This window comes from Salvelinus alpinus, chromosome 3 (assembly GCF_045679555.1).
Source record: "Salvelinus alpinus chromosome 3, SLU_Salpinus.1, whole genome shotgun sequence".
Classification (NCBI taxonomy): Eukaryota; Metazoa; Chordata; class Actinopteri; order Salmoniformes; family Salmonidae; genus Salvelinus; species Salvelinus alpinus.
Window position 1 is genome coordinate 69399230 of NC_092088.1, and position 24649 is coordinate 69423878.

The 24649-nt window shown below is 44.1% G+C and overlaps 1 protein-coding gene across 2 annotated transcripts in view; it reads right to left on the reverse strand.

Moving 5' to 3' along the window:
- Positions 1-853: 853 nt before the first annotated feature.
- cep131 (centrosomal protein 131) overlaps positions 854-24649 on the reverse strand; it is a 33414-nt gene continuing 9618 nt past the window's right edge. Inside the window, exons 9-27 of one of the 2 annotated variants that reach the window (XM_071393864.1) lie at positions 23001-23114; positions 22053-22287; positions 21770-21870; positions 21390-21569; positions 20848-21039; positions 20371-20505; positions 19989-20114; positions 19745-19861; positions 19394-19423; positions 18684-18786; positions 18158-18359; positions 13713-13820; positions 12998-13115; positions 11104-11178; positions 6500-6642; positions 5770-5947; positions 5064-5260; positions 4645-4705; positions 854-4390 (exon numbers count right to left, since the gene is read on the reverse strand). In XM_071393864.1, coding sequence (XP_071249965.1) covers positions 4319-4390; positions 4645-4705; positions 5064-5260; positions 5770-5947; positions 6500-6642; positions 11104-11178; positions 12998-13115; positions 13713-13820; positions 18158-18359; positions 18684-18786; positions 19394-19423; positions 19745-19861; positions 19989-20114; positions 20371-20505; positions 20848-21039; positions 21390-21569; positions 21770-21870; positions 22053-22287; positions 23001-23114 — 2487 coding nt within the window. In that variant the 3' untranslated portion in view covers positions 854-4318. The remainder of the gene's footprint in view (positions 4391-4644; positions 4706-5063; positions 5261-5769; positions 5948-6499; positions 6643-11103; positions 11179-12997; positions 13116-13712; positions 13821-18157; positions 18360-18683; positions 18787-19393; positions 19424-19744; positions 19862-19988; positions 20115-20370; positions 20506-20847; positions 21040-21389; positions 21570-21769; positions 21871-22052; positions 22288-23000; positions 23115-24649) is intronic. The other variant, XM_071393865.1, reaches the window with a different exon arrangement.

Consider the following 24649-nt stretch of genomic DNA (forward strand, 5'->3'; position numbering starts at 1 on the left):
TGAGGCTTGAATCATAGCCTAGCTTACAGTGAAAGTCAAGATGGCTGAGCCCCTAGCATACATTAAACACGCACGCACACATGACATCTATAAAACACAAACAAAAGAAAGCGTCAAGGGGCATACAGCAACATGCAGATCGTCCCTCGGGCCCTTGGATGAGTGTTCTCTCCTTGTCAAAGGGGAGAACACTGGAGACTTCAGGTCTCCTCATTTCCACACAGAGAGAGGTTATCAGTATTCACCCTTTAGCCCCAAAATGTATGTGTCCTCTCCCCTCCCCCATCTTCTTTCAAAATCCCAGTCAGCAGGGACCTTGAAGGGAAGTGAGAGCTCTCCGTCTCTGTGTGAGCAGAGATCAGTTAATAGGCTGTCCTAGTCTAATCCTCTAGGTATGGCTTCCCCTCTGGAAGGAAAGGAGAAAACCAACAGAAAGCAGATGCATTTCAACACCCACCACCGGTTGCTTTAGTAGTCAGGAGTGAGAGGGCAAAGAAGAAGTGGAAGGAAAGTGGGTCAGTACAGTCTGGTCAGCTACAGACATCTTTCCAGATGTATGGAAATGACAACCCTTAGGTGTTTTGACCTCTCCACTCCAGATATGAGTGTAAGATATCAATTCCTTAATGACGGTTCTCAACAAACATACCATACAGTAAATCATGAATAACATTTTAGGCATGTAAAATGGATTTATTCACCACAAAATAACAGAAATTCCAGTTAATCAAAACACACGGCACAATTCCAAAGGTCATGGAATGGCATTTGATTGGTTGAGGAAATGTTATCGAAAACAAGAGAGCGATTGTTTGTTTTCCCAAAGCGACTATAAAGACGAGAGACTCTGGGACTCTTCCAAATAGGCTTTTCTTCTTTATTTTCTTTTTACTGAGGATCAGTCAACAGTTTTTCCCCCCCACAGTTTCAAACCATCACCATGAATAACAATGCAACTAAACTACAACAACTAAAGTAGAGCCTAGTTAAGATTCAGACCAGGAGCTACAAGTAAGAACACATGGGGTTACATTAAAATGACAATATCAAAAACTGAACACAAATAATACAATCAAAGACAGCTGGAGTGGTTTGTGAAGAAAGTTAGATTTCAAATTCAACACAAACGAAGGGTACAAGTGAGAGCGAGTGTGTGTTTCACGGAGGTCATCCCAGGCCAAAGTGAAACACACACACAAAGGCAGGACTCATTGGCACGTGTGGGACTGGGATGCCAGTCATGCTGCCACCCTTCTGGGCAAAGAGGCCAACAACCCTGGACGCAGTGCCAACTGTCTGAGGAATGGTAGGGATCAAGGCTGTGTGCCCGCAACGGGACCCTATTTCCTATTTAGTGCACTAGTTTTGAGTCCAATGCAGGCCCTGGTCAAAAGTAGTGCAGTATATTTGGAATTGGCCAATTCCACATGCAAACCATGTAATCTCCACCATGGCTACAGAAATATGTACATCCCCAATATAGTGCACTACTGGTCAAAAGTAGTGCACTATACAGAGAATAGGGTGCCATTTAGGATGTAGCCAATGACTAATAAAGTTAAAGATGAGAGAAACACATGGTGACTTAACTGCCATTCAAAGCCTTGCCATTGAAATGCTTCTGTGATATTGATTAGAAGAGTGGAATTTTGTGTCTGAAGTTTGGGAATATTTGGGAATTTTTGGAAGTTGCCCGCCTCCTCTCAATAGGAGGAAGAGAGACAGTATGTGACAGCGCTGCCATTGTTGAGCCTTCACTGTCAGACCTCCCCCAACTGAAAAGCCAAGAAGACACAAGGCTAAAAAGGAGAAACTAGACCCATAGATGACACTCCAAGGAAGCCGCAATATTGGCTTTTGACACTATATCTAGATTTCCCATCAGCAAAACCTGACATACTAAACACATACCATCCTAAATAAAATGGCACCATGGAGCATCACTAACTGTACAGCTCAGACTGGGCGTGGATGTGTAGTGTTTCTGTGAACGAAAAGGTAGACAAGCACCATCTTGGAATAGGGCTGCTTGCATTGTAATCATTAACTTCAAACTTCCACTTAGTCATGCATTGATGTTAATGGGAGACTAAATTAAAATTAGACTTCAGTAAAAACCCATCACTTTGTGCATAGCACTTGTATGTAAAGGATAAACACACCGGGAGCCAGTTACGAGAGCATCAGATCAGCCGGTAAAATACATTTAAAAAAATTGCAAATAAATATGAAAAATAGAACATATCTGAAATAGATTCAGATAAGAGGGCCGACTGAGCAGAACCACACAGAATAACATCTGTCACATTCTTTTTCACCTAAATACAAGGCTTACTATACTTCCTGGTGGGTTTGCTTCTCACTGAAGCACCAAGGGTTGTATCCCAAATGGCACCCTATTCCCTATATAGTGCACTACTTTAGACTAGAGTGCCATTTGAATAGGGCGCCATTTGGGTCGCATTCCAGGTTTCACAACCCCCCTCGGCCCTCATTCCATTCAGGATATGAAGTTACCCAGAAGTACACTGTTTCAGACTGAAAATTAAAAACAAAAACAGTTTCTAGTTTCTGAGTGGGACATACAAAACATTAAACCTTTTTAAGGTGTAAACAAATAAAAAGCATAAAAGCATAAAAAATATATTAAAACAACATACAAGATAAAAGAGACATGCAAAGCTAGGAAGTACCTAGACGGCTTCTGAAAATCTCATTAACCAGTTTGATAGTTCCTTCCCCTGGATGTTTAGGGGCGACTTTACTTCTGTTGAGTGGAGGGGCCCAGTGTTGGACCCTTTCAGTGAGAGTTAGATGTATTTTTGTCACAGTGTAGCCCTCAGACTATCATCCTATCAGACCCACCAGGCTCATGGGGCTTTTAGGTTTGGGTCTCTGGTCACATGAAACCACTAGGCGTGTGTTGTGCCCCCCATACCCCAGTCAGTCTGAGTCTCAGCTTTCCTAATCCTATAAACACTTCCTATGCACATTCCTTCATCGCCCTCTCCTTCTGTCTCACTTTCAAAACCCATACCGCAACCATGACGCTCAATAAGATTAAACACACTATCAGAGCATCATTCTTCACTGTCTCCTATCTGTCTATTCTTTCTGCATCCCACAATTACTCCCACACCCATCCCTCACTCTTTCCTTCTATTGACATCCTAGCACGCTATACAACTTGTCAACACCAAGGTTAGTATTATTTCTAGACTCATTGTTAGATTTGACTTGGATGAAGACATCCATAACAAATCTGCCTGTCAGAGCTAAACTAGGCTTGTGACTGCCAGGGGGCAGGGGCGAAGGGTGTGATTGTGAGTGAGTGTGTGGGAAGGGGGGGGGGGGTCGCACCAAGCCAAGGCAGCAGATCCTGTAATTGGCACTAGCCCAGAGGGGCACCGGTACAAAAGACATCTGTAACTCATACACAAAGGGCAATGCCGAGCAACCTCGAGCCCCAGCTTCATTCAACAGCACCCTGTACTGATGTGTCTGAACAACTAACTGCAGGACCTCAGCAGGGGAAGAGGGTGGTGTTGGGGTGCTGATTCCCTTCCCTCCTTCTCAGAAAGACCACCTAGCCCCCTCCACCTCTCTCTGCCTGCTGGGAAACTCCACACTGTCACAGAGCAGGCCTGGGCTGGCTTAGAACATCTGTAACTGTTCTCTGCTCTGTGGGGAACGGGCTCTCCCACTCCTTCAGATTTTAGGGGGGTTCACAATTCATATAAATTCCAGAGGTGGTTCCAGAGAATGGTTCAGTCCGTCCAGGAGTTCACTGGGCAGTTAAAGAACACAGACCTCCCGGTTCATGGCCCCTACGGGGACAGAATGGTTTGTTCACTGCTTTACTGTTTGAGCCTCTGCACTGTAAACGAACACTGCCCCCTGGTCTATAAGCTCTATAGGTAGAGTATGGTTCAGTCCTTCCAGGAGTCCACTGGGCAGTTAAAGATCACAGCACCCCTTGTCTGTGGCTCCTCCAGCGTGAGAGGCTCTTAAAACAGCAGACGGTATCCTCTCCAGCCCGTTTCCCTGTCCGTATTCGGCCTGCTTGGGAGAGGCCAGGCTCGGTCTCTAATATCTGGGTCTTTATCAAGAAGTCTGCGGAGATACAGTCAAGCAGGCTCAATTTCTCTGTTTCTCTCACTCTCTCTTTCTAGTCCATCAGAAACACATCCACCAGACCAAAGAAAAAACTGAGGGAAAAGTGGGGCCCCAAGTGACAGAACAGATGAAGGAGTGATGAGGGGAAGAGAGAGGCATAAGAGGTGGAGATGGTGATGTTCAAGTCCTGCCCTCCTGTCAGTCATTTCTCGAGCAGCTGCTTCCTCTGCTGTTCCAATAGGGCCTCCAGGTGGTCCGCCCTCTTCAGAGCAGCCTATGAGAGGAGAACAGCGGGGTTTAACACAGCTATCAATCATCTCTCACGTTCCAACTCAGTTCCTTTCTATCCTCTCCAATGTTTACTTAGTGTAAAACCCCTCTCAGAAACACACTGTCTCTCTACGTCCCAAATGGTGAGTTAATCCCTATATCGTGCACTACTTTTGACCGGAGCCCTATTGGCTCTGGTCAAAAGTAGTGCACTGTAAAGGGAATCGGGTGCTCTTTGGGACACAGCCTAGGACTCACCTCATGCTGCTTCCTAAGGCTAGCCACAGTCTCTTCCTTTTTCAAGATGGCTGACTTCACCCTGCCATAATAAGAAAATGTGACAAAGAAACATAAGGAAAAATAACATTTGTTTGGCATTGAGAGTACTTTCTCCTTTCGCTTTCTCCTTTCGCTTTTTACATCCTACACTACCAACAATCACTGTCCCATTATACAGGTAACATAAACAAAGACAACAGTCTGAGCCCAGCTATTCTAGAACAGTGTAAACACTGGTGATTAAATTGACAGTGTCACAGTTAGTCCCATTGAAGTCTTTCCCAAGTGAGAACTGGCTATAATACCCTGTCACACAATCTCCTCTCCCTCTTCCCTCTCCTCTCCCCCTCTCCTTTCCTTCTTTCCCTCTCTTTTCTTTCCCCTCCCTCCATCCTCACCGTTGGTGGACCTCTGCCAGCTCCTCCTCCTTCTCCCTGGTGACCCTCTCAACCTCCAGCCTTAGCCTGGCCCTGGCCTCCGATGTCTCGGTCTTCATCCTCCTGTTCTCATCCTCCGTCACGATGAGTCTTTCAGCAAACTCCTGCCTGATAACCTCTGCCAGGCTGCGACGCTCCTCAGACAGCTTGTCACGGATCTGGAGGAGAGAGAAAGACAGGAGGAGAGAGACAGGGGAGAGAGATACAGGATAGGGGTCAGGGGTGAGAAAGGGTTTACATGGGCATCATTTACCTAGATAAGTCACCCTACAGTCTTGGACCAATATGCACCAACATGTATTTACCCAGCCATATGCACCAACATGTATTTACCCAGCCATATGCACCAACATGTATTTACCCAGCCATATGCACCAACATGTATTTACCCAGTCATAAGCACCAACATGTATTTACCCAGCCATATGCACCAACATGTATTTACCCAGCCATATGCACCAACATGTATTTACCCAGCCATATGCACCAACATGTATTTACCCAGTCATATGCACCAACATGCATTTACCCAGCCATATGCACCAACATGCATTTACCCAGCCATATGCACCAACAAGCTTTCAGCATGAAAAAGGGCCAACCAAGGAGAGGAGGAAGGAAGGCTGAGTTTTCAAAGTATTGGAACAAGGTCTGCTGGTGTCTGTACCTGTGTGAGGTCCTCGATCTCCTGCTCTCTCTGTCTGAGCTGGCCCTGTAGTGTGATCAGCCCTCCCTCCATCTCACTCTGTCTCTTCTTCATTTCCTGCTGCTTCTCCAAGGCAGACCTCTCAGAGCGCTCCAACTCTTTCAGCTCAGCCTCGTACTTCTCCCGCACACGCTTCACACTGAGAGACACACAGATAGTCAGAAACAGTATATCAAGCTCCAAGGTGAAGTTGCCCCTAGGTACAGATCTAGGATCAGCTTTCCCTCCCACAATCCTAACCTTACCCATTAGTAGGAGAAATGCAAAGATGACCCAAGATCAGCATCTAGACCGTCTATCAACACTGTATATCGGGACTCCCGAGTGGCGCAGCGATCTAAGGCACAGCATCTCAGCGCTAGAGGCATCACTACAAACCCTGGTTCGATTTCAGGCTGTATCCCAACCGGCCGTGATTGGGAGTCCCATAGGGTGGCACATAATTGGCCCAGGATCGTCTGGGTTAGGGTTTGGTCGGGGTAGGCCGTCATTGTAAATAAGAATTTGTTCTTAACTGACTTACCTAGTTAAATAAAGGTTAAATTAAATAAAAATATCAACATGTAGACATTCTTTAGTATGTAGTATGTTCATCCATATGCATATTTATACACATAATCCTCGCAGCACTTGCAAACACACAGACATGGACACACACGGAAACGTCACATTTAATGGTGAGATGACTAACCGATTGTCAGCGGCCCGGTCACATTCGTCGCGGGCCCCGCTCGTCTCCTCCTCCAGCCTCTGAATGGCCAGCTCGATCTCTTTGTCCCGCCCCCGACGTACTTCCTCCTTCAGCTCGCGCTCTCGACTCAACAACCATGCTTCCTGCGCACGTGCGTACACACACACACACACACACACACACACACACACACACACACACACACACACACACACACACACACACACACACACACACACACACACACACACACACACACACACACACACACACACACACACAGTAAACCCCTATGTCAGAATACAGACAAACCACTGGCACAACAGCAGCAGTGCAGGTCATTGTGAAACTGGGATTGTTATGACTTTGTGACCATTAGTTTCTCTGACTGCTGCTGTGAACTTCCTCTGTCTTCCTTCCTGCCCGTCTCCATATGGCCTTTGTCCTGTGGGTCTTAGTATTCACATGACATTTAAGAGGGGAGCGAGGAAGTGGGTGGGGGCAGATGGGAAGGTGGTGGTTTCAGATCGCTCAGAGAACTACCAAACTCCCAAACACAATGAAAAACTCCCCTATAAAAAGGCCCATGGAAAAACCCTGTGTGAGGGTGGTTGCTAGAGGCCTTCCTGAAAGGACCAGATTAGCAGAAATACATGTTTTAAATACAGAGACCCGTTATGAACAGACCCGAGGACAACTAGACCCGTTGCATATAGACCTGGTCAGATCCAGACCTGGCCCAATCCGAGTGAGGGAAGCAGCTATAACGTGACCGTTTAGTTACGGTAATTAGGCTTCTCCAAGCTCTGATGCTGCTACTGGTCATTAGATGCCTACTAAACTTGCTAACTGCCTGGTACTCAGCACTGTATTGTACCTCTAATCACTCTGATATCAATGCAAATGTGTTGAAAATCTAATCAAACACTTCACGAGAGCCCATGAGCTCATGTTGCACAACATTTCTATAGGCTATGCAATTGCAGGAGAAAACAGAGTGATTGTCTCTATTAAAAAGAGGATCCCATCAGCTTTCTATAGGCTAGGCCTACTATATTTATTTCTCAACTTTCCTAATATGTAGCACATTGCTTCTCTTTACAATAGGATGGCATGAAAATGAACCACGGGAATAGCATCCTCCAGTCGCTATTTAAGTGCATAGACTACATGTATTTTTTTCCTCCCGTTTCGATACAGGTGTATGATAATGGTCCATTCTAAATCAAAACAAATTTCACACATATATTATTTAGAACATGCAAAGACAAGACTAAATCAAGAATAGTCTGATGGGTGACAATATAAGCCTATCACTTGTGAACGATGAATTTACCATGGCAAATATAAGGCATTATCAAGTGCTTGTCAAATTGTGAATGAGTGACTGATGAAGTGTGCACAGCCTGTGAAAAAACAAAACAGAGCTCATGCCTTTCGCGCAATCATCATCATTAGAGTCGCATCATGCAGCCTTAGAAAGTATAAAAAATTTAAACATATAGCCCAACTTTTGTATCATAATAAACTCAAAATTAAGCATATAGGAGTACCTGTTCCTTTGTTAGCTGCTAAACACAGAATAGCCACATGTGCGCACTCCCTCAAATTGTTTGGGGAAAATATCCTTTCTATTTTATTCAGCTTTGTTCAATTGTAATTCTTCATACTATAAAATATTGCCATGGAATTCTATGCAAATGTTGTCTGCTATGAACTAGTGTAGCCCACAGCCATATGGCATAGCCAGATCAGGGCCTAACATAAGGACAACTCAGAGTATGCTATTCTGTACTTCTGAAACAGACTACATTTTCTTCATATCACATTTCTTTAGACATGTCTAAAATAAATAATGGATTTATTGTGATGGACTAAGACTTTTTAAAACGTAGATGTCCTGCAAACAACAAAGGAAAAAGATCTTCAAGGACAACAATCACCCGAGCCACTGCCTGTTCACCCCTCTATCATCCAGAAGGCGAGGTCAGTACAGGTGCATCAAAGCAGGGACCGAGAGACTGAAAAACAGCTTCTATCTCAAGGCCATCAAACTGTTAAACAGCCATCACTAACATTGAGTGGCTGCTGCCAACATACTGACTCAACTCCAGCCACTTTAATAATGGAAAAATTGATGTATTCAATTTATCACTAGCCACTTTATATAATGTTTACATACCCTACATTACTCATCTCATATGTATATACTGTATGCTATACCATCTACTGCATCTTGCCATCTTGATGTACTGTATCACTAGCCACTTTAAAACAATGCCACTTCATATAATGTTTTCATACCCTACATTACTCATCTCATATGTACAGTGGGGAGAACAAGTATTTGATACATTGCCGATTTTGCAGGTTTTCCTACTTACAAAGCATGTAGAGGTCTGTAATTTTTATCATAGGTACACTTCAACTGTGAGAGACGGAATCTAAAACAAAAATCCAGAAAATCACATTGTATGATTTTTAAGTAATTAATTTGCATTTTATTGCATGACATAAGTATTTGATCACCTACCAACCAGTAAGAATTCGGCTCTCACAGACCTGTTCGTTTTTCTTTAAGAAGCCCTCCTGTTCTCCACTCATTACCTGTATTAACTGCACCTGTCCACACACTCAATCAAACAGACTCCAACCTCTCCACAATGGCCAAGACCAGAGAGCTGTGTAAGGACATCAGGGATAAAATTGTAGACCTGTACAAGGCTGGGACGGGCTACAGGACAATAGGGAAGCAGCTTGGTGAGAAGGCAACAACTGTTGGCGCAATTATTAGAAAATGGAAGAAGTTCAAGATGACGGTCAATCACCCTCGGTCTGGGGCTCCATGCAAGATCTCACTTCGTGGGGCATCAATGATCATGAGGAAGGTGAGGGATCAGCCCAGAACTACACGGCAGGACCTGGTCAATGACCTGAAGAGAGCTGGGACCACAGTCTCAAAGAAAACCATTAGTAACACACTACGCCGTCATGGATTAAAATCCTGCAGCGCACGCAAGGTCCCCCTGCTCAAGCCAGCGCATGTCCAGGCCCGTCTGAAGTTTGCCAATGACCATCTGGATGATCCAGAGGAGGAATGGGAGAAGGTCATGTGGTCTGATGAGACAAAAATAGAGCTTTTTGGTCTAAACTCCACTCGCCGTGTTTGGAGGAAGAAGGATGAGTACAACCCCAAGAACACCATCCCAACCGTGAAGCATGGAGGTGGAAACATCATTCTTTGGGGATGCTTTTTTCTGCAAAGGGGACAGGACGACTGCGCCGTATTGAGGGGAGGATGGATGGGGCCATGTATCGCGAGATCTAGGCCAACAACCTCCTTTCCTCAGTAAGAGTATTGAAGATGGGTCGTGGCTGGGTCTTCCAGCATGACAACGACCCGAAACACACAGCCAGGGCAACTAAGGAGTGGCTCCGTAAGAAGCATCTCAAGGTCCTGGAGTGGCCTAGCCAGTCTCCAGACCCGAACCCAATAGAAAATCTTTCGAGGGAGCTGAAAGTCCGTATTGCCCAGCGACAGCCCCGAAACCTGAAGGATCTGGAGAAGGTCTGTATGGAGGAGTGGGCCAAAATCCCTGCTGCAGTGTGTGCAAACCTGGTCAAGAACTACAGGAAACGTATGATCTCTGTAATTGCAAACAAAGGTTTCTGTACCAAATATTAAGTTCTGCTTTTCTGATGTATCAAATACTTATGTCATGCAATAAAATGCAAATTAATTACTTAAAAATCATACAATGTGATTTTCTGGATTTTTGTTTTAGATTCCGTCTCTCACAGTTGAAGTGTACCTATGATAAAAATTACAGACCTCTACATGCTTTGTAAGTAGGAAAACCTGCAAAATCGGCAGTGTATCAAATACTTGTTCTCCCCACTGTATATACTGCATCTTGCCATCCTGATGTAATGTATCACTAGCCACTTTAAACAATGGCGCTTTATATATTTTCATACCCTACATTACTCATCTCATATGTATATACTGTACTCTATATCATCTACTGCATCTTGCCTATGCCGTTCGGCCATCACTCATTTATATATTTTTATGTACATATTCGCATTCATTCCTTTACACTTGTGTGTATAAGGTAGTTCTTCTGGAATTGTTAGGTTATATTACTTGTTAGATATTACTGCACGGTCGGAACTAGAAGCACAAGCATTTCGCTACACTTGCATTAACATCTGCTAACCATGTGTATGTGACAAATACATTTGATTTGCATCAGTAGTCTGTAGGCTATGCAAGTAAGCCAGGAGGTGCTAAATGTGTTTATGTTAATTAATGGTCAATTACCGTGAGACCGGCAGTTATTTGCTTGACAATCACCGGCTGCCAAAATGTCATGACCGCCACAGCCCTACTATGGACATAACCTGGGTTTGACAGCGTGGGCTGTTAGGACACTGGCTAAGTTGGCCAATGCAGTGCTGAGTGTGTATTGGTCTGCCACACTGCACCGTAGCAGTGCTAGGAGAGAGGGAGTGCATTTAGCTAAAGTGCTTAACAAGCAAGTAGGGAGGGCGAAGGGACAAACACACAGACATGGACAAAGAGTTCACGCATGCACACACACCTCCTTCTTCATGTAGTTCTCCTCCCAGGTCTGTTTCTCGATCTCCAGGCGTTCTCTGAGGGCTTTTATCTCCACCTAGACAGACAAGGAGCAAAGTTAGACCAGACAACAAAACACAACCCATGTTAGCCAGTATGAGTGTCTGTAGGCCAGTCTCTATGGTCCTTTGTAGCTCAGTTGGAAGAGCATGGCGCTTGCAAAGCCAAGATTGTTGGTTTGATTCCCACTGTGACCCGCTGTACAAAAAAAGCATGCACTGCACGGCTGTAAATAGTTTTGTATAAAAGCATCTGCTAAATGGCATCATTTCAGCAAAAATACAAGAGGCCATATGTTTTGAAATGTGTATCATGGCTGTGACGTGGTGAATGATTTTATACAACGGGTTACAAGCATTAAAAAGCAAGATTCTTTCCCAAACCATAACTGTTTCAACAAAACGTGATGCTACATTCACTAACACTGGTTGTCAAATGCAATTTTAGGCGTTCTCTGGTCGTTAGTGCCAATTGCATGTAAAGCAAAACAAAACCAAGCACTGGTTGATAGTTCCAGAACTTTGCAGGTTACTATGGCAAACAGAAATGGTTGCTATGGAGAAATTTCTTAAAGTGCAGTCGAAAAAACCATCAAGCGCTATGATGAAACTGGCTCTCATGAGGACCGCCAAAGGAAAGGAAGACCCATAGATACCTCTGCTGCAGAGGATAAGTTCATTTGAGTTACCAGGCTCAGAAATTGCAGCCCAAATAAATGCTTCAGAGTTCAAGTAACAGACATCTCAACATTAACTGTTCAGAGGAGACTGCGTGAATCAGGCCTTCATGGTCGAATTAGTAGGTGAACGGATGATCTCCGCATGTGTGGTTCCCACCGTGAAGCATGGAGGTGTGATGGTGCTTTGCTGGTGCCACTGTCTGTGACTTATTTAGAATTCAAGGCACACTTAACCAGCATGGCTACCACAGCATTCTGCAGCGATACGGCATCCCATCTGGTTTGCGCTTAGTGGGACTATCATTTGTTTTTCAACAGGACAATGACCCAACACTCCTCCAGGCTGTATAAGGGCTATTTGACCAAGAAGGAGAGTGATGGAGTGCTGCATCAGATGACCTGGCCTCCACAATCACCCTACCTCAACCCAATTGAGATGGTTTGGGATGAGTTGGACTGCAGAGTGAAGGAAAAGCAGCCAACAAAAGCTCAGAATATGTGGGAACTCCTTCAAGACTCTTGGAAAAGCATTCCAGGTGAAGCTGGTTGAGAGAATGCCAAGAGTTTGCAAAGCTGTCATCAAGGCAAAGGGTGGCTACTTTGAAGAATCTAAAATATTATTTTGATTTGTTTAACACTTTTTTGTTTACTACATGATTCCATATGTGTTATTTGATAGTTTATGTCTTCACTATTCTTCTACAATGTAGAATATAGTAAAAATAAAGAAAAACCCTTGAATGAATAGGTGTGTCCAATCTTTTGACTGGTACTGTATGCATACAGTATATCTATAAAAGTACGCCAAATCATGATTTCGACTGGCTGAGAAAAGCTGCCTGTCAATCTCGTCCCAAATCCCTCATTACTATAGGACGCAGTAGATAGAAATTCAATATTCCAACAATGTAGCAAATGTCGGAGATAATGTCGAGATGCTTTTTACAGTCGAGATCAAGTTTATAAATTGCATGGCTGGGCAGTGGATCTGTAAAAATAGTAGTAGTTGTAGTAGTGCGTTGCTAGGTAACAACGGCACTTTTTATGAATGTACTGGCTCTGTGTATGTTGTCTAGTATATAATGGGCAGGATAGGCTCTAACAATGGGAATTACAAACCACCCGTTGTATAATAATTTATATTACTATTGTGGTAGGGACAGGTACCGTCCATTACCTGGTGCCTCCTCTCCTGCTCCTCCCTGCTCTTCTCCAGCTCTTCTCTAAGAGCTCTCCCTGCCAGGGAGCTGTTATCCTCCAGTTGCTTCCTCAGGTCCTCCAGCTCAGCACGCTGCCTGCAGGGCGGTGATAGAGGACATTAACTTTAGAGATGCTCCACTGATACTTGACTTGCACACATCAAATAGTAGGCATTACATTACTAGTAATCTCTCGTGGACAGATGCACGTAACATAGGATGGTATCGTAGCGTCTGTCAACAGAATGTGGCATGTGACGACTAACGAGGAACTTTGTCTCGGTACGCAGATGTTTGTCACTGATCATTTGGACAAATCACGATTTAGTAGGTGTTCCCATCTGTCGAGTTTGTCCTATACGTCCCGTTTAGGGGGGGGGTTGGAGACTTTGCTAGTATCGTTTCTCAGAAATCTGCCCCAGAACCTAACTGAGCATTTGGCGGAATTACGCAAGATTTAAGATCTGGATTTTTTTTTGATTACATTATTACACACACATCATCACATGATAGCCTAAATACTGTATGATTCTAATGTACTAAATGCTGTACAGTAAAGTCAAATCTAGGCCATGTCATCAGTCTAATTGTACACACCAGTGTCTCCAGCGACTGAAGTGTTAGGTCTAGACATATAGAGATGACAACATTGGGTGTCAGCCTCTATCTTATCTATATGACCTTTGACATCACCTGGCGGCCAGCTGGTTGAGTCTCTCCTTCTCCTCAGACACCTCCTTGTAGAGTCTCCTCCTCTGCTGCTGTAAAGACATCTCCTCCTCCGCTAGCTGCTTCTCAAACCTGACCGGGAACACACACACACACAAAACACAGTTAAACATCTGTAACCAGGTGGCCTAGGATGGTCTACTCTAGCGGTCTAGGCTGCTGCCTCCGGTGCACTATACAGCTGCAGCACAGGTTAGAATCCATCCCACTGCTTATACTCCAACGCAGCACACTCTACATCCTATCACCACTATCTCTCTATCCAATAAACATACAAAGACATCTCTAACCCTAACCCTCTGCTTCTCAAAACTGACAGGAATACACATACAGTGCATTCGGAAAGTATTCAGGCTCATTTACTTTTTATTTTATTTAACTATGCACGTCAATTAAGAACAAATTCTTGTAGAAGAAATTTGACGCGGAATTGAAGCGCTGCTGAGGTACACAATAGTAGATTTTGGAAGATAGAAGGTGCTCTTTGGTAAAAGGGGTAAAAAAAGGAGGACCAAGGCACTTCATATACAGTGGGGCAAAAAAGTATTTAGTCAGCCACCAATTGTGCAAGTTCTCCCACTTAAAAAGATGAGAGAGGCCTGTAATTTTCATCATAGGTACACTTCAACTATGACAGACAAAATAAGAAAAACAAATCCAGAAAATCACATTGTAGGATTTTTTATGAATTTATTTGCAAATTATGGTGGAAAATAAGTATTTGGTCAATAACAAAAGTTTCTCAATACTTGGTTATATACCCTTTGTTGGCAATGACAGAGGTCAAACGTTTTCTGTAAGTCTTCACAAGGTTTTCACACACTGTTGCTGGTATTTTGGCCCATTCCTCCATGCAGATCTCCTCTAGAGCAGTGATGTTTTGGGGCTGTTGCTGGGCAACACGGACTTTCAACTCCCTCCAAAGATTTTCTATGGGGTTGAGATCTGGAGACTGGCTAGGCCACTCCAGGACCTTGAAATGCTTCTTACGAAGCCACTCCGTTGCCCGGGTGGTGTGTTTGGGATCATTGTCATGCTGAAAGACCCAGCCACGTTTCATCTTCAATGCCCTTGCTGATGGAAGGAGGTTTTCACTCAAAAGCTCACGATACATGGCCCCATTCATTCTTTCCTTTACACGGATCAGTCGTCCAGAAAACCAGCCCCAAAGCATGATGTTTCCACCCCCATGCTTCACAGTAGGTATGGTGTTCTTTGGATGCAACTCAGCATTCTTTGTCCTCCAAACACGACGAGTTGAGTCTTTACCAAAAAGTTATATTTTGGTTTCATCTGACCATATGACATTCTCCCAATCTTCTTCTGGATTATCCAAATGCTCTCTAGAAAACTTCAGACGGGCCTGGACATGTACTGGCTTAAACAGGGGGACACGTCTGGCACTGCAGGATTTGAGTCCCTGGCGGCGTAGTGTGTTACTGATGGTAGGCTTTGTTACTTTGGTCCCAGCTCTCTGCAGGTCATTCACTAGGTCCCCCCGTGTGGTTCTGGGATTTTTGCTCACCGTTCTTGTGATCATTTTGACCCCACGGGGTGAGATCTTGCGTGGAGCCCCAGATCGAGGGAGATTATCAGTGGTCTTGTATGTCTTCCATTTCCTAATAATTGCTCCCACAGTTGATTTCTTCAAACCAAGCTGCTTACCTATTGCAGATTCAGTCTTCCCAGCCTTGTGCAGGTCTACAATTTTGTTTCTGGTGTTATCTATCCAGCTCTTTGGTCTTGGCCATAGTGGAGTTTGGAGTGTGACTGTTTGAGGTTGTGGACAGGTGTCTTTTATACTGATAACAAGTTCAAACAGGTGCCATTAATACAGGTAACGAGTGGAGGACAGAGGAGCCTCTTAAAGAAGAAGTTACAGGTCTGTGAGAGCCAGAAATCTTGCTTGTTTGTAGGTGACCAAATACTTATTTTCCACCATAATTTGCAAATAAATTCACAAAAAATCCTACAATGTGATTTTCTGGATTTTTTTCTCATTTTGTGTCATAGTTGAAGTGTACTACCTATGATGAAAATTACAGGCCTCTCTCATCTTTTTAAGTGGGAGAACTTGCACAATTGGTGGCTGACTAAATACTTTTTTGCCCCACTGTAATTAATTAAAATGCCTTTATTTGTATGGCATGTTCAATGGAAACAAACTCTGACGCGTTTCAGCTGCATGGCCTTCGTCATGCCCTTCAAAAGGGGCCTCCCTGATGAAGGCCATGTAGCCGAAACACGTCTGAGTTTTTAACATGATTGAGTCTTTGAATGAAGAGATTGAGATAAAACTGTCCAGTTTGAGTGTTTGTTGCTACTGCCAATCATTTGGCTATAGTAAGCAGCCTGGCAAGGCAAACATTAGCCAAACAACTTATTAGGAGCTATCTTTATGGCTAGCATCACCTAGCTAACATTAGTTGGATAGCTAGCTAGTGACATCAAAAGTGGATGAAGACATGGATAGGTGAAATGTCAACACAGGTGCAACACAGCAGCGCTACAGTAGCAGCAAGTGTAGTACTATGGGACACTAACAAGCTAGCTAGCTATAGTATAGGTAACTGTACGGTGAAGCTAACCCATATGAAGTAGCAACGTACATATTTAGCTCAGTGAGTAAATCACTCCATTACTAGTACTAACGCGACTGCACCGTTTTCAGATAATTCGTTTATCAGAAAAACAGTTGAATGGTAGCTAGCATAGTTAAAGCATAGTTACTCTTATGCTTGAAACAACTTTGGAACCAATTATTCACAGTTGTTAGGTTACCGGTAGCTAGCTACCTGGCTAGCTAGCTTTATTGGTCAAGGGAATAGGTTAGCTAGCATCTAGCGTTGCTGGTAAAACTCCAATAAATTCTGTATTAATCTTTGCTCATTCAATTACTTTGCAAAAAGATGGCAGGAGAGTGGATTGTCCTTTGACTTGTCCTAGCTACCATTAAATGTGCTGTGCTCCGTAGCGATTAGCTAAGCTACCCTGACCGTGGCCGTTTGGTTTGTTTACAAATTGCGGAGTGTGCGCTGTGCAAGAGACAGTGTGGGCTGTGCACATGTAGGAAGTTGGAGATGTGCATGTCATAATAATCAATATTTTTAAGGAACCATACACCATAGTCCGGCGGGTGCAACTAAACAAGCATTTCCGCACTAGGACAGGAATTAGGTCAAAATAGTGTCAGCAACTTCCTCTGGAGGGGGACTTTAACCAATGATACGCTCCAATTGGGTTGTGACGGTCATGGAATTTTGGATGCCGGTAATTGACCACAGACAACGTAATAACCATTCAAATCCACATTTTCTCCTCTCCTCCTGATAGCAATAGAAACAATTAATAAAACGGGTGACCCCATTCAGGTCAATGATGTCATACTGGGTGAAATGGCGCAGTGGTCGGGTGGCGCAGTGGTCTAGTAGCTGCGCCACCAGAGTCTCTGGGTTCGCGCCCAGGCTGGGCTGGGTTCGCGCCCAGGCTCTGTCGCAGCCGGCCGCAACCGGGAGATCCGTGGGGCGACGCACAATTGGCATAGCGTCGTCCGGGTTAGGGAGGGTTTGGCCGGTAGGGAGGGTTTGGCCGGTAGGGATATCCTTGTCTCAGTATGTAAAAAAAAAAAAAAATGTAATAAAATGTATGCACTCTACTGTAAGTCGCTCTGGATAAGAGCGTCTGCTAAATGACTAAAATGTAAAATGTAATGGCGGCAGAGAGGAAACGGTAAAGCGTGACGAAGTGACGAATCTGTCCACGAAGTGAGGAATTTTTGTATTAAGGTCAATAGATCGTGTCGAATTTTGTTGCTAATTTGCTACCTAAGGCTTATTTAAATCGAATTTAAGTTTTCTAATGGTTAGGTTTGTGGCGTTTCCTGATGGGGTCAGTCACCGGCCTACATACCAAATGGCACCCTATTCCGCACTACTTTTGATTAGAGCCCTGTGGGCCCTGGTCAGAAGTAGTGCACTATATAGGGAATAGGGTGCCATTTAGGACACAGACACTGCCTTCCTGGCGCTTTCATTGTTATACAGTCCTTCACTCTTATCACTACAGAGCAGGCAGTGTGACCACACCACAACAGCAGCTCCACAAAATGACACTAGGACGTGTGGGAAAGAACAAACTGGTGGAAACAAGGCCATCTGTACAACGTGCTCACGTGGGCGGCATGCACACGCGGGCGCTCACACAGAAAGACATCTCTCCACCACACATACTCTAATGAATTCAGCTTCTGAAAGACAACCACATTGGTTAAGTATCTATATGGGTGGTTTGGTGATACATTACTTATAAACCTACTTCCTGTCCATTATTTGGGGTTTCATGTCTTGCCTTCACACATAGTGTGAATGTGTGTGAGCTCACGTGCGTGCATATATTGTGTGCATACAAACCTCTGCTTGGCCAGTTCCCTCTCTCTCTGACACTGCTCGTCCCGGTCTCTCTCCAGCTGTTGTCGTAGCTCTTCACTCTGGCCAACGTAGCGTTGGGCTGCCCTCTCGTCTGCCTGCAGCAGCTCAGCCTCATGAAGCACCCGCAGCTTTTTCAGCTCTTGCTTGTGTTTACAGATCAGCTTCTGGATCTCTGGCTCCAGACCTGGCACAAAGCGAAGAGGAAGAACAAGAACGAAAAGTACAAGAGAGAGAGAGGAGAAAAAGATCACCAGTTAACACAGAAATAAACACAGCAGAATTGTTACACTGCAAACAAAGTAATTACTGTAATTGTGAAGAGATAAAAAAAAACATTTGAGCTCTATGCATGAACTTGTCAGAAGTGAAATTAAGTTGAACCTAGACATTGAACTTGGGTCAGTTTCAGGTATTTTTCTCCCTAATAGGATTTAGTGGAGGTTAGCGTAGGATAAGCAGATCCTAGATCCTGCCTTCGAGGCAGCTTCAAATGAGGCCCTCCTCTCACCTTTCACAGTGATCTCTTTTATCTTCTTGGTCTTCTCGTCGATCCACTTCTCCCTGCGGACCTTCTCTGTGGCACTCATCAACTCTTTCAGCTTCTTGATCTCCTGAGGATGAAGAGGGGCAGGTTAGAGGTTAGGGTTAAGGTTAAATGTCAAAGGTCAATCTTCCTTTGGAGAGAAGTTACTACAGTGACTGGGAGGGACACGGTAGCGACACCATCTCTGTCACATCTTCCATGACAAAAGGTGCCTCAAAGAAACATCAAGGGTCATTTCTGTAGGCAAAAGATTAGGCTACATCCCACGTAACCAAGAATAGATGAGTGTAGTGATCATAGACATACATATATTCATATTAAAATATTTATATACATCATTGGTATTGATATGCAAACAGGAATGGTTTGTGAGGCTACATTCCACATGAGGGATATGGTATGAAAGAATAGGGTTTAAGTGTTTTAATGGGTGAAGACTGAAGACAAACAGACAAGGGCTGAGAGAACGCATACTGTAGGGTTAGTCAGCTGCCTAGGACAGGGGTTTAAAAACTGTTACAACACCAAGTCTACAGACAGACAGAGGCAGACTGTACCAGAATAGACTCACATGCATATATAGAGTCCTGACAGGAGAAAGGACAAATGAACAAAATGAATGAAAGAAAGAAGAGCACGACGGGAGTGATGAGTGGGTTAGGGAAAAAGGTTACCTCGCACAAGGGACCCAGAATTTGCCACACCTAGAGCCAGAGGAAAATGAGAAACAGACAGGACAGAGGAGGAAAGAAAAAAAAACAGAGTGATTAAAAAGCGACAATAGCAGAAGCAAGCAAAGCAGGCTAACACATAATGGCAAGGCGACAAGGCATAAGCAGAGAGAAGTCGCTAGCAGCAGAAGAGACTGTTAAAACACAAACATAGATAAAACACAAATACAGATCTCCTCTGCTTCCTCTAAGCCATAGTGGTGGATGGCTCAAGTCTGCATCCTAGTGGCCAGGACAGAAGATGGCAGATGTCAGTACTGTAAGAAGTGTGTGTATGTGTGTGTCACCCCTTACCAGTTCATGCTGCTCCTGCATCTGGCCGATCTTCTTAGTGTATTTCTGATCCACTAGTTTGAGCTCTCCCACCACTCCCTCACAACGCTCACTCAGAGCCTTCTTATCGTCTATTAGCTGCACAAACAGAGAGAAAATAGAGTAATATGGGAGAGAGGCTCTAACGACATTTCAGTTCAAAGGAGAGAGTGATGGCGTAGCCTTGGATTTTGGATAAGAGTAAGGGGGTCGTGTGTGTGTGTACCTGGTCTATAAACGTGAGGTGTCTCTGGATGGTGGCTTCATACTGCTCCTTCTGCAGAGTGAAGTTCCTGCTCAATTCCTTCTCTGTCTCCTTTACATGCCTCACTGTCAACTCCCTCTGCTGGGTCTGGGACAGAGAGAGAGGGGTGGAGAATGGTTGAGAGAGACAGATGGGATGTGAACACTATAGACCAGGGATGGGCAACACGTGGCCCGCAATTCAATTTGGCCACCCAAAGTTGTCTTAGTAAAAACAGATTGAGATGGGGTAAAGATATGACATCTGTAATTAATAAGTGTTCGAATGTGAAAAAGAAAACATCACATATGGCTGTGAGATGGATCTTGTGATGGAATACAGTGAATGTTATTCACGTTCTCACCAGAGCGGTCTGCAGCATGTTGACAGTGCGCCTCTTCTCCTCCAGCTCCAACTTCAGTCTCATCATGGAGCCAGTGACCTCAGCAGCCGTGGCCGAGGCCTGCTCTATTCCCGCAAGCTCCTCTTCTGACAACATCTAGAGACAGACAGAGCTCACACACTGCAACACACACAATCCAACTCACTAACATCTAACTATTTTAGCAACACCTGATTGCAATCACCCTTCCAGCTCAAGATCTAACCTAAAACATTATCTACCTAACCCTATATGGTGAGGTAAATTAAAGGCTCAAGTCACATCTCTAGATTGGAGAGGTGTGTATAATAAAAGTCAAATCGGAAGAACTAAATACCCCTCATTATCAGCATTGAGAGGTTGTTGGTCTAGGTCAGAAATGAAGGCAAGCCCAGCACTCGTAAATCCTTATTTTATTAACAATGTCGGGACAATGGCATTGAGCGAGTCTCCCCTCACCTCTTTGTGTGACCCTGAGGTGACAGATCGAGGTCTCTCCTGTTCAGACTTCTCCATCTCATCCAGGAAGCTCATGATGCTCTGTAGTTTGGCCTCAGAGAGGAGAGCGCCCCCGTCTGGCAGCACAGGGGTATGGACCAGCTGGCCATGACGCTCCAGGTTATCAGTGGTCAGGGAGTTGGAGTCTCCATCCTGATAGAATATAAATAATACAAACATGTGGTCAGGGAGGGGAAGGGAGAGAGAACAAAAAATGTATGTGACCGACTTGGGTTTGCACCACTGGGGTCTCCTGCACGTCCCAAGACTGTGTTAGCTCATTAACAAATGAAAGGCTAAAGGTAGAGTAGACATCAAGTAGTTGAAATCTATTGCATTACAAGCCATTACCAAGAGCTGAGGTGAATCAAGGTGTGAAATAGAACTGGATAGATAAAAGCGATATGGTTAGAAACCAGATACAAGTAGCTTAAGATCTGCTAAAGAGAGTGAACAAGGGCAGAGGGAAGGGTACAACTTTGTGGAATGTAGTGCAGCCTTACCTCGTCTATCCAGGAGTACTTCTCTTTGTGGTAGCTCTTGGGTTCAGACAGCCTCTCTGGTTCTTCCTCTAGGAGCTTCAGAGTGTCCAGCAGGTCGTTCAGGGTGGTCTTAGACTGGGCTCTGCTCGACGGCGCCCCTTGGCGCTGGTCCTCCACACTCACTGACCGCTGCAGAATCTCCTGTTATACAGAGAAGAACAAATACAGCGTCAGGACATGGATGAGATTAAATCAGCCTGAATGCAGTGTTTTTTTAGACAATATACAGATCAATAAGTCAGGTTTAAGAATGAGACAATGCATAAACAAATGGGAATATTCCAGAGATCAGATCTCATACTGTTATGGTAAATTTAGAGCTAGAATCAATGGTTTGTTACCTGAGAGCATTGAGAGTCTCTGCGATTGGACAGTGCAGGGGACAGCGGTCTCAAGTTGGTGACGTCATCCAGGTCAGTCACAACGTTCACATTGTTAGAGTCTGCAGACAGAGGAAAAACATGAGGGCAATGTCTATATGCAACTATATGTGCTTACAGGACAGGGTATTTTAGCTGGCAATGGAGAAAGGAAATGCACACTGCACACTAATTTACATTACATCCATGACTGCAATAAGCTTGACGGGGAAAGTTGCCATTAGAGGCCCAGGGAGAGACTGACCTGTGTTCTGGGCCTTGACGTCAGAGCCAGTGGGGGAGATAGGGTTCCTGTTGCAGGGGGGTGTGGGGCTCTTGTTGCTGGGGGAGGAGGTGGTGGTCTTGTTGCTGGGGGAGGAGGTGGTGGTCTTGGGGGGTTTCTTACGGCCCACCTTGCCACTGTGTCTCAGGGTCTCCATCTCCTCTTGGGCCGAGGCCTGTATCTCAGCAGCCCTCTGGGCTCTCTTCTGCTGCAGCTCCTGCAACACAGCAGGAGGGGGCGACATTAAGCAGGCAGGGCCACGGCGAAAGAGACCAGGGAACTAGGGTGAAGTTGCCCCTAGACGCTGATCTTGGGCCAGTTTAGCATTTTCCCCAGTAACGATAAAGGTTAAGGGAAGCAGATCTTAAATCTGTACCTATGGAAAACTTCACCCCGGAGCAGAAACTAGCCTTGTTCCAGATCTGTTTGTGCCATTTTGCCAACTCCATGTCACTCATTGTCAAGTCAAACATTACAAGTAGTTGGCTAGAGAGCAGGAACGGACCGGCACCCAGGCTGCATGGGAACTGTCTGCAAGGTGTTTTTCCAATCTACTACATTTGTGTCATGAAGACTGAAGCATTTGGCTTTGTGTGATTAAAGCCTTTGGCATTTGTTGGAAAAGGAAAACGTGGAGGGGGGAGCAGGCCCTTGATGGGGCATTGTGGATACAACAAAAACCAAAGGAGTGGCATTTGTTGGGGTTGGGGAACATTTGGAGTTGAAAAGTAAGTGTCTGAAAGACAGAAAGGTGTAGTTGAGGGAGTAGGATCTAACAAAGAAAGGCCTAGAGACCACTGTGTTATGACTCAAGTACAATAAGATATGTTTACTGTAGGAAGTTCAGCTATAGTTCAACTATACATTCAGCAATAATTCAGTCATCCTGTATACCTTTGCTGAGGCTGTGTAAATATTCCTCTATAATACCTGAATGGCTGCGACGCGGGCAAGACGAGCCTTCTCCTCACGAATCCGTTTCCGGTCCTCCTCCTTCTTCTGCACCTCTGGAGACTTCTCCTCCTCTGCTCTCTGTTCTCGTTCCTTCACACGGTAAACACAAAAAGGTTGTGGGTTCAATTCCCACAGGGATTATATGCAGTGCTTTCAGAAACTATTCACACCCGTTTAATTTTTTCAAAATGTTGTGTTACAGCCTGAATAAAAAATCTATTAAATTGAGATTGTGTCACTGAACTACACACAATACCCCATAATGTCAAAGTGGAGTTTTGAACATTTTCGAAAAAACATTAAAGCTGAAATGCTTTGAGTCAATAAGTATTCAACTCCTTTGTTATGACAAGCCTAAATAAGTTCAGGAATAAAAATGTGCTTAACAAATCACATAATAAGTTGCATGGACTCATTCAGTGTTCAATAATAGAGGATAACATGATTTTTTACTAACTACCATGTCTGTACCCCTCAACTAAAATTATCTGTAAGGTTCCTCAGTCGAGAATTTCAAGCACCGTTTGGTAGAAGTGTATAAAAATATATATAAAAAAAAAAGCTGACTCTAAAATATCCCTTTGAGCATGCTGAAGTTATTAATTAGGCTTTGGATGGTGTATCAATACATCCAGTCACTACAACGATACTCAGTTTCCGGAGAGGAAGGAAACTGCTCAGGGGTTTTCACCATGAGGCCAATGGTGACTTTAAACAGTTAGAGTTTAATGGCTGTGATAGGAGAAAAATGACGGAACAACATTGAAATGAGAGTGAAAAGAAAGAAGCCTGTAAAGAATAAAAATATTCAAAAAACATGCATCCTGTTTGCAACAAGGCACTTAAATAATCCTGCAAAAAATAATTGGCTTACAAATGTACTTTTTGTCCTGAATACAAAGCATTATGTTTGGGGGAACCTTTGTCATTATCGGGCATTGTGTGTAGATGGGTGAGAAAAAAACTGATATTTAATCCACTTTGAATGCAGGCTGTAACAACAAAATGTGGATTAAGTCAAGGGGTATGAACTCTTTCTGACGGCATTGCACACTGTATCCACTGTACCAGATGTCACTTTGGATAAAAGTGTCTGCCATGAAGCATATACAGTACCAGTCAAAAGTTTGGACACACCTACTCATTCAAGGGTTTTCTTTATTTTTTTAAACTATGTTCTACATTGTAGAATAATAGTGAAGACATTAAAACTATGAAATAACACATATGGAATCATGTAGTAACCATAAATGTGTGCCTTGACAGATTTACACACTCTTGGCATTCTCTCAACCAGCTTCATGAGGTAGTCACCTGGAATTAATTTCAATTAACAGGTGTGCCTTGCTAAAAGTTAATTTGTGGAATTTATTTCCTTCTTAATGTGTTTGAGCCAATCAGTTGTGTTGTGACAAGGTAGGGGTGGTATACAGAAGATAGCCCTATTGGGTAAAAGACCAAGTCCATATTATGGCAAGAACAGCTCAAATAAGCTAAGAAAAACAACAGTCCATCATTACGTTAAAGACATGAAGGTCAGTCAATTCAGGAAAACTTAAACGTTGAGCGTTTCTTCAAGTGCACTCACAAAAACCATCAAGCACTATTATTAAATTGACTCTCAT